Here is a 14,875-nt window from a genome sequence, read left to right on the forward strand (position 1 = left end):
TTGATTCTTATTAATTAAGTCCACATATTTTGATTTTTAATTAAGTCCATATCAGATATTTATAAGTCCATATATCAGATATATTTACAATTAGTTGAAGTTTCAACGGAATAGAGTTAATTAGAAAGGATAAATATTATTAAATTTGTTATTTTAAAATATTATTTTATTTTAATAAAATATTTTAAATAATAATATTTAAATAATTTTTCATCTTTCAAACTTAATATGTAGATAGGAATCTGGATATTTCAAAATTGGGCATATATATATATATATATATATATATATGTTTTTTTTTTAATTAATGTACGATTAAGTTCCTATGTTTTATCCTATGTTCAATAAAGTGTTTGTATTTGAATCAAAGTTCTATCAAGTCAGTGTACTTTTGATAATTGTTGAATTTATTTACTATAATTTGATTCAAATTTGTTAAAGAAAATGAAATATAGAAAATAAAGAATATGATAATAAAGGAGATTCTAAAGAGTTAGATTTTTATTAAAATATTAATTTAAATAATATTATATATATATATATATATATATATATATATATATATATATATATATATATATATATATATATATATATAATATTAATAACTTTTTCCCTCCCTTATCAGTAAGGACGGATCCTGGATTTCAAACTGGGGTGGGTTTGAAAAAAATTTAGGATTGCTTAAAATAATAAAGAGAAAATTTTGAAAAAAACAAGTATATAAAAGTAAAGTTTTATCATTTTTTAATAATTAAATAAAAAACAATGAATTATATTAAAATTTTTAAGATATTAAGGGTAATGAATTTTTTTTTGTCAGAATCCCTACATAGATTCGTCCTGCTTATCAGAACATGAACACAAAGTCATATCTATAATGAGGATCTCATTTATATTTGTTTTGAGTTGATTAATATTTACATGTACTATTATTTATAATAAAAAAATAATAATCAAGATGTTATAATTAATAATATTTAATATAGAACTTTTGGGATTATATGTCCAAATTCAAGAGTCTATCAAAGAAACTCAAGTGTCTCTTGAGATATGAGTGATTGGTAAGTTTACTGCATAGTAAGGCAAAATGATGAGAAATTTCAAAAAATTGAGTAATGATGTATCACGAATAAAGGGCTCAGGATCAACATCGAATTTTCAGTCAAATGATTTTTCTCGACTTCTACTATTGATAATTTTTTTATCGTTAATAATAATTTTCTTGACTTTACCATCAACATCATTATCATCTACTCTTACCGTCAAAGTTTTATCAAGTCCGTATACTTTTGATAATTGTTGAATTGACTTACTATACTTTGATTCATATTGAATTAAGTCACTGTTGAATTTAAGTTTTTCTTAACCATAAAGTCTTCTAGTGGCTGTAAAGTTGATCACGGGTTGTAAATGACAATTCACAGATTACTGATTTTCTATCATCTTCCTTTTTTTTTCCATTTAATTTAAAGCTTGGATTTCTCTCTTTCACTTCCCCCATTGATAATTTTATTGGAAAAATTGATGTTCTTGAGACTGTATTTTATTGATGGCTAAATTCATTTGTCCAATTGAGATGGAGCCCCGAACATTGAATAAAGGACAATTAAACATTGCCAGAGTAAGTATTCATTTCTTAATTTATTAATTAATGCATGTAATTCTTTGGAGGATAATGTTTAATAATCTCCATTTATATGATCAGGAAGCTGCTGCTACTATTGATGATCACGAGATTGAGGTACTTAATAACATATTTTTGAAATAATTGGCCAAAATTAATTGGATGATGATGATGATGCAGGAAATGAAGAAGAACAAAGCAACTTCAACCTCGGAAATCAAGTCGATGGATGTTCGGATTATGAATGATAAGTTGATAGAAGATGAGAAGAAGTTCGATAAGAAGACGACGAACCATAATTGTCAGTGTTTGTGCAATGATTCTTTAGTTATTGATGATCTATCTCTTCAATAATCATATCATCATTCTCATCTTTACAAAAAAAAAAATTATTACTCACTGTTATGTTTGATAATGTTGTAAGATTTCTCTTATTATTATATTTCATTGAATACTCATTGAATTATCTTAACATGTTGCTTGAATGAGTAATAAGTTGGCTTAGTTTTCAGAAAATAAAATAATTATTAATTATATTGATTTATTTTGTATTTTAAGAGGTTAATAGGCATTCACTATAATTTCTATCTCAAATTAAGTATTTCTTCATAAACTTTAAAATATTAGTCATTTTTGTAATGTTCAAATAATAAAAAATTTAACTCTTCAAAAAAAATAAAAAAAAATAGTTTATCGACAAAATGAGGTGGATTCCCCGTGTCCCTAGCCTCTTTGAGGTACTGTGTTCGAGTTTGTCAGACGACAAGTCTAGATTTGCGGGCTATATGTTTAATCCATGGAGATTAGTCGCACTCTAAAAGAGAAGCGAACCCAGTTCTTAAAAAAAAATTATAATTTTTTTTTAATCAAATTACCAATTTTTTAGAAAAGTTTGAAATTGGGCAACCGTTTACTTACTAGTTGGGAAGAATCAAACACGCCCTTTTAAGTTGCGACGATTGGAGAAACACGCTCCTTGTGGGCTAGGGTTTATGGAGATCTGAGTGTTATTTAACGGTCTCCAACTTTTGAATTCAAAATCGGCAATAACCTTCCTCTCTCCCGAATTCAAATTCATCGTCAATTCTCTCATTCTTGAATTCATCATTCATCTCTTGAAACAATCGGGGAGAAAATGAGTTCCACCATTCAAAGAACCCCTAAATCTGGAAGACAATCGTTATTCTTCCATGATTTATCATCACCAGCTACCGCTCGAAGAGAAGGAAGCGGAAAATTCACAACTCCAGGTCAGGCGGCAGCAGTTTCCGCCTTATGGCGTGAGAATTTCGCTACTTCAGATCTCCCTCCTCCGCCACTCTTCACCCTCGAAGACCGTGCCGACTTCTCTCCTGAATTCGGACTTCCTGACTTCCCAACTTCTCCTGAAATCAAATCAGACCCAAGAACGAACAGATTAGATGCCGTCGTCTCTTCGGATTCTTTCAATAACTCCCCGCCTACCCACCACCAGCCGCCGTCACCGCAGCCGCCGCAACAGAGTCCATTGGCAAGTTTGAGTTGGTGGTCACCAGGGCAGGGTGCAGGTAGTGTTGATCAAGAAGATAAGGGGAAGGGCTCTCATGTAAATGAAGACGTGGTTCAGTCTGGTGCCTTAATCACACTCCCCCCTTTGAGAGAAGTGGCTAGGCCTGAAATGCAACGAAATTCATTACCTGTTGATGGAAATCTTGATGATGAAGAAGAATGGATCACTGTTTATGGGTATGAAAAATCTTGTTTCTTTCCATCACTGTTTATGGGTCATTGATTAATTATTACATGAACTTCAAAAGATTGGATTTTTGATTCTCAGAAAATTGGTTTTACTTCCATTGAAAAAGTTCTTGACCAGGCCAGCTTTTGCTTATTTATTTCAGGTTCTTACCAGGAGATACAAATTTAGTACTGAGGGAGTTTGAAAAATGCGGTGTGATCCTAAAACATGTGCTTGGTCCACGGGCTTCTAACTGGATGAACATTCTTTATCAGGTTTCTTTTCTAACATTATTATGGGTTCTCAAAAGTTAACTACTTACTTGTTCATACATGAATTTGTTAGATTTGGTGTTTGGTTTGTAGAGTCGGGCAGATGCTCAGAAAGCGCTAAGTAGAAATGGGTTGCAGATTAACAGTGTTTTAATAGTTGGAGTGAAGGCAGTTGATCCTGGTCAACATCAATCTCTGAATGAAAGGATGAACAATAATCAAGGTTTCGTGCCATTGCCTCCTCGTCCATCGTTTGGAAAAAACTCGAGTGGAAACGCAATTAAGTTATCTTCTCGGCCTTATTGTCTTCAAAATGGAAGTGCTAGTAGTAATTCTCATCAACCAGGAAGCACCATTGCCACACCAGCTAAGTCAGCTGTGTCTAAAGTTATGAACTTGATGTTTGGGATCTAGCCTAGGCATGGCAATGAGGCCTAATGGGGGGTAGGGTACCCGAAGGAATAGAACAGTTCAGTTCGGGTATTTAGTTTTAAATTTCTGTTTGGGGCAATTTTGGGTCGAAACAGAGGTAACTGAAAAAATAACCGGACAAACTGATACCTGAAATTTTCATTTTTTTAGTTTTAAGTTTCTGTCATTGTTCTTAATCAATTGTTCGGTTAGGCTTTTTATGTGCAACTGTAAGTGAGATGAGACGAAGGAGATGAAATTGTTTATCATTCAATATTTATCATTGCAATGAATTCCTACAAGTATTTACTATAACTTCACACTTTCTTAATGATTATAAATAAGCCCTTATATCAAAATTTATAATAGTATACAAAATGCAAAATATTTGCATTACTTTTGGATCATAAGTTTCATAGCAAACTGTTACAAAATAAAGAACTTCATAATATTACATTTTAAGAGCCAACAAAATACCACAATTTAGGTTGTAATAGATCCAATCTAGCTAAACCCTCAACTCATCAATCCTTTTCTTTAGCTCTTCCTTCTTAGCTCCCATAACCACATCAATCATTTCGCCCATTTTTACAAGCACAAATGATGGCATCGCCTGCACTCCATATTCTCTAGCCACGCCCTGAACACATACAAAAGAATTAATTAACAATCGACACAAAAATGAAGAAAAATAAAATTAATTTACCGGCAGCTCGTCCACATCAATCTTGATGAACTCAACATCAGTGTATACGGTAGCTAGTTCCTCCAAGAATGGCTCCATGAGGGCACAAGGCCGACACCAAGTAGCGGTAAAATCAATGACCATCTGAATAATATTTTTGTTAATAAATAGAAACATCGCATGGACAATAGAAATGATTAAAATCATAATGAAATTTTCAATGATTTCTTACTAGCTTGTTAGTAGCTTTGTAGGAATCAAAATGGGACCTCCATTTTGATAAAGAATGGAAGGCAAGAACCTGGCCTGACTCATTGGAGTTGTTGGTTTGATCATGATCATCCATGGATGTTGAGTATTCAGCTCCCATCTAGCTATAGAATTAAATGAAGTGTTGATTTTTTATGGCTTGGAAATAAGGCAGATGGAAGCTTTTATACATAGAATATGAGATAGGGTTATGGAGGTATATAGTAGTGGAGATGGTGGAAGAAATCAAAACCATGTACTCATTTAGCATATGATTCGACTTTCAAAGTGTATGGAATCTCTAGTTTATGGACCATTTTGGTTTTCCTAAAAATTAGAAAGACTTGTATCAATGGATGATAAAAAAAAAATGAATAAAAAATAAAAGAGATGACATATAAATGGGAGGAAATTTTGAGTAAAAACTTGAGAGTTCAGAATGAGATGGGATTACACATAAATAATTGTTAGAAATCTTGTTTTGAAATAACAGAAATATATATATAAATTGTGTTACAAATAGATGAAATAAATAAAATATATGAAAAACAATATCACCGAATAAATTGTTGATTCGAGGCATGTGCTTAGCACATTTCCCTTAAAACAGTTCCACCGTCTCCCCATGTGCTAGAGCTTATCACAGATGGCTGTCTCCCAGGGTACAACGAATCTAGTAGTGATTCAGCACCGAAATCACTACACAACGAGCTTGATAAAGTACCTGAACTATCACCGGGTTTCAACGGAAAAATCGAACGAAGAACTCGAAGAACACTCACAAAACAAGAAGAAGGCTTTTGGAATTCTAGAGTGAGAAAGATGAAGGATGAAGTGTTTGTAAAATGAAATAATGAATGGTATATATTGCTGAGAATTAAACCTGTAAATAAAACCATTCAAACGTTTATTAGCAATAAATATTGCTCATTCATTTGTTAATTAATCCATAACTAATTAACATCAGCCTATACGTTGATTTGCAGAAATGCAATGTTAGACATTCAATGCTAATGCTAGCTAATTGAAGAGTCCATACGTTAGCCAATAGGCCAATTAAAGCTAAATGTTTATCCTAACATTATGCTTTAATTTTCTAATTAGGCATTAAATATTAATTAAACAATTAATATTTAATTATAATTTGGATTAAATTTACCGTTAATTCACGTTTGAATTTGTGTGAATTTTATTTGATTTTATTTATTTACAATCTTATTTCCATTCATTAATGGAATTAGCTTAATTCCAACAATAATCCACTGTTCATGTCAAGTATACACAAAAAGAACATGTGTCAAATAAAACTCGAAAGGAAAATAAAAAAATAATGAAATAAAAATAAAACCAAAAGAGGTTACAATATAAAAGGAAAATTATGGTTCCATTACTAGAAAATTACACCAAATTTCTCAAATATTAATTTTCATATCTCAGATACTTCTACTCTTACACCAAATTTCCCAAAAAGAAAGATAAAAAAAGGCAAACAAGAAAAAATATATAAAAAAGACACAATTCTAAGTTGATCCAAGGAGGTTGCTAAAGAGTCCTTCTAGCCCCAGAGATTTGGGCTTCCATGGTTAAATTTGAACTTATAACTAAATAAAATTTTTAATTTTCATTTTCAACCATTCTAATAGTCATTTTATATTTACAAAAGTAATTTAACTGAATATTTTATTTTTTTTATGAAATCGGTTGCCCATAAATTGGACTGCTCTAACTCGTGGACTTGTCAGGTTTAACCCAGGGACGATTACAATGTCTCTTGTCGAAGAAAACAGACTTCTAAAATAATCATGTAAATTGAACTATAATAAATTTAGTTAGAGTTTTTCATAATTTTTTATGTTTCTTTTTAATAACAAGATTTAAAAATAAAATATATAGCGTAGTTTTTAAGGTCGAATCTACGTTAGGGTTGAGACGGATCAAACTCATCATAAAATATAATTTTTTAATTAAGCCTTAAATACATAAATTTAATCAATGGCAACTTGACTTGAACATCTCATTCTATACTTCTCAACTTTCTTTAATATATTCTGGCATCATTCATTCAATTTGGACCGAATTTCAAAGAAGGCTCCAAAATGTGTGAACTTATGAGAAATTAGACGGACTGGAAATAGAATTAAGGATACATTTACACCTATTGTCTCTTAATTTTTTTTTATTCAAGTAAAAAATGAAAGTAGAAGGTTAAATAGGAGCTAGGGGAAATATTAATGGATTAAGAAAATATGAAGATTTTAATTTTAAATGTTAGAGGCATCAAACATATGGGTAATTTTTTTTTTGTTAGAACATTGATGTGGGAAAAGAATTTGAAACCATCGTGATCAACTTGATCATAAAGATGAGAATATATCGGGAATTAAAAACTATATTTAATACTCTTTATCTTGCACCTAAAATGGAATAACTGAAAATCTTTGGTAGAATAAATTTGTATAGAATCAAAAGTAAAAATATGTATAAATAATTAAATAGATACGGGATATAAACCGTTCAATTTGGTTGTGGAATCTAACCTAGTTAAATCCTGCTCTTATTTTATTTTTTTAACACAGGAAAATTATTTTGTAGCTGATATTGAAAAATAAGGGATAAAAGCGAGATAATCAATCCCATAATTAACTTTCTTGTCGAACCTCGTCTAAGATTGTGATTTTAATGGAAGGTTGATATAGTCTTTTTAACTTTTTCGATTAACAATAAACTTCACGATTAAAGAGTCCTCATGACCTATTTATTTTTTTAATTAGGAAAATAATTTAGGAGTTTGTACGCCACAATTATAAATTCTTTTTATGAGTTCGGTGTTTGATTACGTGTAAGAAATGACTAAAAGCACTATATCCCACAACGCTCCGAAGGTCTATACTATAACAATTTTGATCTTTACAAGTATATCATTACGCTTACTTTTTAGTTTTTCCGTTTTTCTTGTTTACCTAAAACTAAAGGTGATTGCCAGCATTTGTGTAGATCTTTTGATCGATTTTATGTACATAGACAATCATAAATATGAAAAAGCAAGTAAAGTACAAGAAAGAAAATATATACAATTAAATAGAGACCTAAAACAAAATAGAAGAGGTTATGCAAAAATGTCACATACATGCACATCTTAAAAGAGTTCATGAAATCATTTTATGGAAGAGATTTTAATCAATTCAAAATGCTCTTGGTAGATTTATAGAAATTAATATGCCCAATGGTAAGTGTCCGCTTAAGAGACCAAAATGTCACATATTCGATTCCATCGGAAAACGTTTTGATTGAAAACGGAGGACTATAGCGGTAGGTGGTGTCATGCTAGTTTTCCTTAATATATATATATATATATATATATATATATATATATATATATATATATATATATATATATATATATATATATATATATATATATATATATATATATATATTTGGATAAGAATAATTGAAAGCATATCAATTGTTATCATTTTTTAATGAGTAAATAAGAAAATATAGGGTTATGCAAAAAATTTGAAGTAAAAGTATAATCTTTTATAGGTTTGTGGTTTTTATATATAATTAATAAAAAATTAAAAGGATAAAGCAAACATAAACTTACGCAAAAACAAATTTAAAACCAAAAAGAAAAATTAAACCCTAAAAAGAAATCGGAGTTTGGTCAAAATACCAAAATTGTGGCTAAAGAAACAAAAAAGGTCAGTCGCATGAAAAGCAATGGCCGGGCTATCGGTTCAGTCGCTGGCTGAAGCCGTTTCTAAAGGCCAAAGAAGAGTCGACTGCATGGAAAACATTGGTCGGGTACTTGGTTTTGTAATTTGGATTTTAAGGTCGTCTTACCAAGAAGAAGGCATATATATGTTGCTGTCGACGTTTTCCAGTGACGCTTCTAACCCAGAAATAATTCCATTAATTGAAGAATTACAACAACACCCTCATTGTCGACACTTTGAACCAACACAAGTTCATCCTCGTAGTTTCATAAGATATCGTTTTTTAATCATGATAAAGATTTTATGATAGATATTGTGAAAACTTTATTTTAAAAAATTAAAAGTTTTGAGTTCTCATTTAAAAGAATGTAATGGTTAGGTATATTGTCTTCAAATTATACAAAAGGTATAAAAGTATGATGTTACAAATAAAGTAGGATATACACACAAAAATAAAAAATAAAATACCAAATTAAGAAATTAATTTGAGAAATATGCTGGATACATTTATCTTAAAATAATTTTTTTTTTAAATTTATCATAGATAACTATCTCACCTAGTATAACGTATAATAAATCTAATCGTTATTAAAAAAAAATGTTACGAGAATTATCTCTTATAGAGGAAGAATGAGAGAAATGATATTGTGTCAAATAAATTTAGAGAATAAAACTATTTATATTGTTAAAATGATAAACTCATAAAATAAAATCATTCATTAATCTATTCTATTTGATCCAATGCTAACATTGATGACTTTTTGATTGCCAAAAAGGAAGGTTACATTATTTTAAATTGTTTGTTAATAAATTAATATCAATAAATTAAGATAAGTTAATAACAATTAACAATATTAAATATATTTAATTTATCAATTACGTTTCAATTTATTAAATGTTAATCAAATAATAATAAATAAATTAATTCAAATTATACTCAAAATTCACTCTAATTTTAAATTTAAATTTCTTGTGTATTACATGTGAGTTTAAATATGTACATAAAATTCACTCAAAATGAAAAGGCAACAAAACCTTATTTATTTTCATTTCTCCAAATAAAAAATATAATAATTTTCAATAAAAAGCTATGAAAAGTAGCATAACTACCTAGTATGGAAACCGCCAATAACTTCCCACAAACCCCACCTTTCTCCATGTTTATAAACCCCTCTCTTACCATGTTGAATCAATTAATCTCCATTAAACTGATCTCTAGCTAGCAATTAACCAAAATGGGTTCTCCATTATTCATACTAATCTCATACACAATTGCAATATTTATACTATTAACCCTTCATCACTACGCCGGCGCCGGAGCTATGGAGTTGAAAGTCGGCGACTCACAAGGCTGGATTCAGCCACCACAAAATCAAACCACCATTTACAATCAATGGGCTTCAAGAAACAGATTCCATGTCGGCGATTCTCTATGTAATTAAGTCATGGTTTCTTTTATTTTCTTTTCATGTAATGTTTTTTTATTATTAATCCATCTTCTTTCTTTTCTTAAACAAGGGTTCCAGTATAACAACGATTCAGTTCTAGTCGTTGACAAATTCGATTATTACCATTGTAATTCCGCTACTCCGACCGCCGCTTATGGCGATGGAAACACCACCGTTCGTCTTGATAAACCGGGTCCTGCTTATTTTATTAGTGGGAATATAAGTCATTGCATGAATGGTCAGAGGATTGTGGTTCAGGTTATGGCTATTCGTCCTGACTTTTATTCTCACCCGCCGGAATCTTATGGAGTTGCCGTCGCTCCGTCGCCGTCGATGTCTGGTTCTCCGGCAGTGGATCTTGGGAGTTTGGTTTTGGCTTCTATAGTAGTGGCTATTAGTGTTGCTCTAGCTTAATTAGTAGTTAGTTATGTTTTTTTTGATTTGAAAGAACCATTGTGTTATTTTTATTATTTATTTATTTTGTTTTGAATTCTGTCATTAATTAATTAACTATTTGGGAGACATTTATATGATTATGATTGATTCATTATCTTTCACTTAATTCCTTTGTTTTTGTTGCTTAATTATGATTTTTTTTTTTTTTTATGTTTTTTAACTTGTATTAAAAATGAATACAAGTCACATAAGAATACTCAAAAATATTTTCAATAACTTAAATCGAGTTTTTTTAGTCATCTTATTCGGGTCAAATTCACATTCACATAATCTAGTTATGTAGATTTGATCTCTTTCCCTCAATTTCGATGAACATAAAATAATATGTGGAATCATTGACCCAATATTGTTCTTAATTAAGAAGTTAGGATAAATGGATTCAAAAACTGATATGTGATGAGTAATTGATGACAATGAAACCAATGCTCCATAGATGTGTGATTTAATCTTTCTTTCTTTTTTATGAAAATTGTCTTAATTAAAAAATAAATAAATATGAAATATACAATACTAGGCCTTGTTAGGATTGAGGTTTTTGAAAAAAACTAGAGAGGGAAAAAAGTAATGATTGGTGATGATTTTGAGGAGGTAATGATTATTTTTAGTAAAAAGACTTAAAAGTATTGATATATATGAATACGAGTGATGTGATTAATTGAAAAACTGATTTTGAATGGGTTTTTTAAAAAACCCAAAGAGAACAAGGCCCTATTGTAGTAATGGAAATAAAAAAGAAGTTAAAATGATATCACCAACGGGCAACCATGTCTATAAAAATGACCCGAATAAAATCATAAATAATAATAATACTAAAATATATATATATATATATATATATATATATATATATATATATATATATATTAAGTTTGTAGTTATGCGTTGGTTCAACTAATATACTAAAATTACTAATTATGTTGATAGTGACAGTTCTTGAAGAAGAAGAAATTTTACGAGATTCCATAAATAAATTCTTAATAATCATTTGTTTTTTTAAAGACAAAAAAAAATCAGATTGTGTCTATCATACAGTTTTCAGTTTATTTTTTTATTTTCAAATACTTCACCATCTCTCTTTTTTTTATAATGTGAGTCACTTAATTAAAAGAGTTATATATTATTATTTGCAAGTATTTCACTGAATAAATCAAATTTGAAAAAAGTTTGGATTGTGAAGTGATACATTTTTGGAAGATGTGTAATTTTTTATTACTGAATATATTTGTAATTTTGTTACTGTAAATTTGTAATTAAACGTTTATGTAGACAAATGTTTTTCAAATTTTTATTTTCGTGTTGTAAAAAAATAGTTTAACTTTGATTTAACACTTTTTTTTTTTTCTCCATTAAAAAATATTATAGAGAAATTAAAAAGTCATCATTTGCATGGCTCCTTCTAATGACATTTCTAACCTATCATTTCATTTTTCATTACACCCATTTGAATTGATTATGTATTTTGTTTAATATGATATTCTATTTGGCTGAATTAAATGTATTGTTTTGAATTTTTGTTAATTCGAATAATACTTTAAATCTTTGGTGAATTATTTAATGCTTGTACCTTCAAATTGTATTAATGATCATTTTTCGAGTCTATGTCTCATTCTTTACAGCAAAGAAAATGATGTTATCGGATCTAGACTTATTTTTTATTTTTTTAATAAAAAGTTCTTGTAATTCATCTTTCATCTAGATGCCCTCTTACAAATATCTTCTAACAATTTTTATGAATTTCTCGTTATGTTGATCATATTTATAGATAGTAAGTTATAATTTAACAAAATTAAATTTTACTATAATACAAAATTTTGAGTAGATATTTTTTCGACATGTTTTTATTAGTTTGATCAACTTGTTCACTTGAATCCTTAGTTATTACAGAATTCACGTTAGTTCATCTTTCAAGTCATAGAAAAAATATTTGATTATTGGATGATTTTTATTAGAATTTTAATACTAACATGTGTTATTTTATATTATTTATTAATTATTTTTTACTTGTAACTCCTTAATTGATTTAATTAAAATTAATTCCTTAAATAAAAAGTATATAATTCAAATTTCAAGTGCATATCCTATTTTTGAATAGCAAAGAGAACCAAGCACTCCCTTTATATGCTCTAACGAAAATGGAACATTCAATTGTGACATTAGCTTGTAATAACGCTCAGCCACCCGTTCAGATAGACTGGAGAAGGTGGTCTACGGAGTCATGAGATAGCTTCTTCTATGATGCTCTCCCTCTTGTTTGCACCTCCCCGCGTTCTCCTTATGGCTTAATAAAGGAGGATCGTTCTTCTCTTATGATATTTCTAGTTTGATTGAGGGGTTCTTCCTATTTATCAATGATATCCGACGATCAAGACAATTCTCGTGAAACTCTTTCATTTCATAGAAAGTTCATTCTTATTCTTACAAAGCAAATAGCATTTCCTATTGATTTGTCCGGACCTATTCTGATTCTGAATTATCCGCCTATCCTATTTTTGAACCTGCTGTTCGTGAAAATTTTGGAGAAGCAACTTATTGTATGAGTCATAGGCCCGGCCCGGAGGGGTAGGCAGCCTAGGCCACGGTCTAGGGCCTAGGACCAGAAAGGGGTCATTTTTTTTATATATGTTAGGTATTAGTAAGGATTTTTAGTTTCATATTCTTTAATTTTTTTTATTATGTTAAATTTTTTGGCCAATGGCTCTATAGCCCAAATAGAGAAACAAACTAACACTATCAGAACAAAAAATTGAAAATCCTACTGTCTGTCTCACTGTTTGTCTCTCTCAGTCTCTGTATCCTACATCGACAACGAAACCGATAACGAAACTCACAACGAAACCGACAACGAAACCGACAACAAAATAATTTCGACGGTGACTCTGTTTCGCTGGGTTGAGCCTTGAGGTAAGATTTAACCATTAAAAGTGAAAATTCAACATGAGGGTTTGATTGTTATTTATTTTTATGCTTTGTTTTGATACTATAATACTAGAGAAATAAAATACCAAAGTTCGATAACTTTCTTTTCACGTCTATTTATTCATATTATATTGAAGTTTAAAAAAGAAGAAAATATTCTGAATTGAAAAATATAAAGAAAATTATCATGTAAAACATAAACTTCTCTTTTGTGGAGGCATTGAAAATTAGGATTTTGTCTGAATTGTTGAAAATTTTGTTTCAAAACACTCGCAAAGTACATATATAAACGAAACAAGTGCTGTAAATCGAAGATACTATAATACTAGAGAAATAAAAATACCAAAGTTCGATAACATTCTTTTCACGTTTATTTATTCATATTATATTGAAATTTAAAGAAGAAGAAAATAGTCTGAATTGACAAATAGAAAGAAAATTATCATGTAAAACATAAACTTCTGTATTGTGGAGGCATTGAGAATTAGGATTTTGTATGAATTGTTGAAAAGTTTGTTTCAGAACACTCGTAAAGTACATATATGAAGGAAGCAAGTGCTGCAAATCGAAGATACTATTATACTAGAGAAATCAAAATACAAAAGTTCAATAATTTTCTTTTCACGTCTATTTATTCATATTATATTGAAGTTTATAGAAGAAGAAAATAGTCTGAATTGACAAATAGAAAGAAAATTATCATGTAAGACATAAACTTCTCTTTCGGGGAAGCATTGAGAATTAGATTTTTGTATGAATTGTTGAAAAGTTTGTTTCAGAACACTCGCAAAATACATATATGAACGAAGCAAGTGCTGCAAATCGAAGATACTATAATACTAGAGAAATAAAAATACCAAAGTTTAATAACTTTCTTTTCATGTCTATTTATTCATATTATATTGAAGTTTATAGAAAAAGAAAATAGTTTGAATTGACAAATAGAAAGAAAATTATCATGTAAAACATAAATTTCTTTTTTGGGGAGACATTGGAAATTAGAATTTTGTATGAATTGTTGAAAATTTTGTTTTCATAACACTCACAAAATACATATATATGATGGAAACAAATGCTGCAAATCAAAATACTATAATACTAGAGAAATAAAATTACCAAAGTTCGATAACTTGACACATATATGTTAGGTGACCTAATATCATTTAAGAACAATCATTTTAGATATATATGATTTCTGTATGATCTCTCTAATTTATGTTTTTTTATGTTTAATTTAACAAAGATAAGTTATATTTGTATATTGACTATGCATAAATGTAAGTCTCACTTACAACAAGAATAAATAAACAAATGTAAGAATCTTCTTTGTTTCAGAACATTTATATCTAAAATGTAAAATCTTCTTTGTTGAAAA

The 14,875-nt window shown here is 29.2% G+C and overlaps 3 protein-coding genes across 3 annotated transcripts; 2 read left to right on the forward strand and 1 right to left on the reverse strand.

Annotated features, from left to right (window-relative positions):
• The first annotated feature begins 2,668 nt into the window (after window positions 1-2,668).
• On the forward strand, window positions 2,669-4,248 carry LOC124931087 (nuclear pore complex protein NUP35-like). The gene is made up of 3 exons (XM_047471476.1): window positions 2,669-3,352; window positions 3,508-3,619; window positions 3,710-4,248. Exons 1-3 carry the CDS (start codon window positions 2,763-2,765, stop codon window positions 4,028-4,030), a joined length of 1,023 nt encoding a protein of 340 aa, XP_047327432.1. The 5' UTR covers window positions 2,669-2,762; the 3' UTR covers window positions 4,031-4,248.
• A 110-nt stretch (window positions 4,249-4,358) lies between these two features.
• Window positions 4,359-5,129, reverse strand: LOC124931088 (thioredoxin H2-like). The gene is made up of 3 exons (XM_047471477.1): window positions 4,945-5,129; window positions 4,734-4,856; window positions 4,359-4,667 (listed from the first exon to the last, which is right to left on the reverse strand). Exons 1-3 carry the CDS (start codon window positions 5,080-5,082, stop codon window positions 4,536-4,538), a joined length of 393 nt encoding a protein of 130 aa, XP_047327433.1. The 5' UTR covers window positions 5,083-5,129; the 3' UTR covers window positions 4,359-4,535.
• A 4,786-nt stretch (window positions 5,130-9,915) lies between these two features.
• LOC124929992 (mavicyanin-like) lies at window positions 9,916-10,542 on the forward strand. Its single transcript, XM_047470365.1, has 2 exons — window positions 9,916-10,114; window positions 10,199-10,542. The coding sequence occupies exons 1-2, from the start codon at window positions 9,916-9,918 to the stop codon at window positions 10,540-10,542; spliced, it is 543 nt and encodes a 180-aa protein (XP_047326321.1).
• The last annotated feature ends 4,333 nt before the right edge of the window (window positions 10,543-14,875 follow it).

Source organism: Impatiens glandulifera, chromosome 3, assembly GCF_907164915.1.
Source record: "Impatiens glandulifera chromosome 3, dImpGla2.1, whole genome shotgun sequence".
Taxonomy (NCBI): Eukaryota; Viridiplantae; Streptophyta; class Magnoliopsida; order Ericales; family Balsaminaceae; genus Impatiens; species Impatiens glandulifera.

Coding starts and splice junctions, on each gene's coding strand:
- LOC124931087 (XM_047471476.1), top strand. CDS start 2,763: ATGAGTTCCACCATTCAAAGAACCCCTAAATCTGGAAGACAATCGTTA. Junction 3,353..3,507: donor GAATGGATCACTGTTTATGG/GTATGAAAAATC, acceptor TATTTATTTCAG/GTTCTTACCAGGAGATACAA. Junction 3,620..3,709: donor GGATGAACATTCTTTATCAG/GTTTCTTTTCTA, acceptor TTTGGTTTGTAG/AGTCGGGCAGATGCTCAGAA.
- LOC124931088 (XM_047471477.1), bottom strand. CDS start 5,082: ATGGGAGCTGAATACTCAACATCCATGGATGATCATGATCAAACCAAC. Junction 4,857..4,944: donor ACAAAGCTACTAACAAGCTA/GTAAGAAATCAT, acceptor AATATTATTCAG/ATGGTCATTGATTTTACCGC. Junction 4,668..4,733: donor TTGATGTGGACGAGCTGCCG/GTAAATTAATTT, acceptor GTATGTGTTCAG/GGCGTGGCTAGAGAATATGG.
- LOC124929992 (XM_047470365.1), top strand. CDS start 9,916: ATGGGTTCTCCATTATTCATACTAATCTCATACACAATTGCAATATTT. Junction 10,115..10,198: donor CCATGTCGGCGATTCTCTAT/GTAATTAAGTCA, acceptor TTCTTAAACAAG/GGTTCCAGTATAACAACGAT.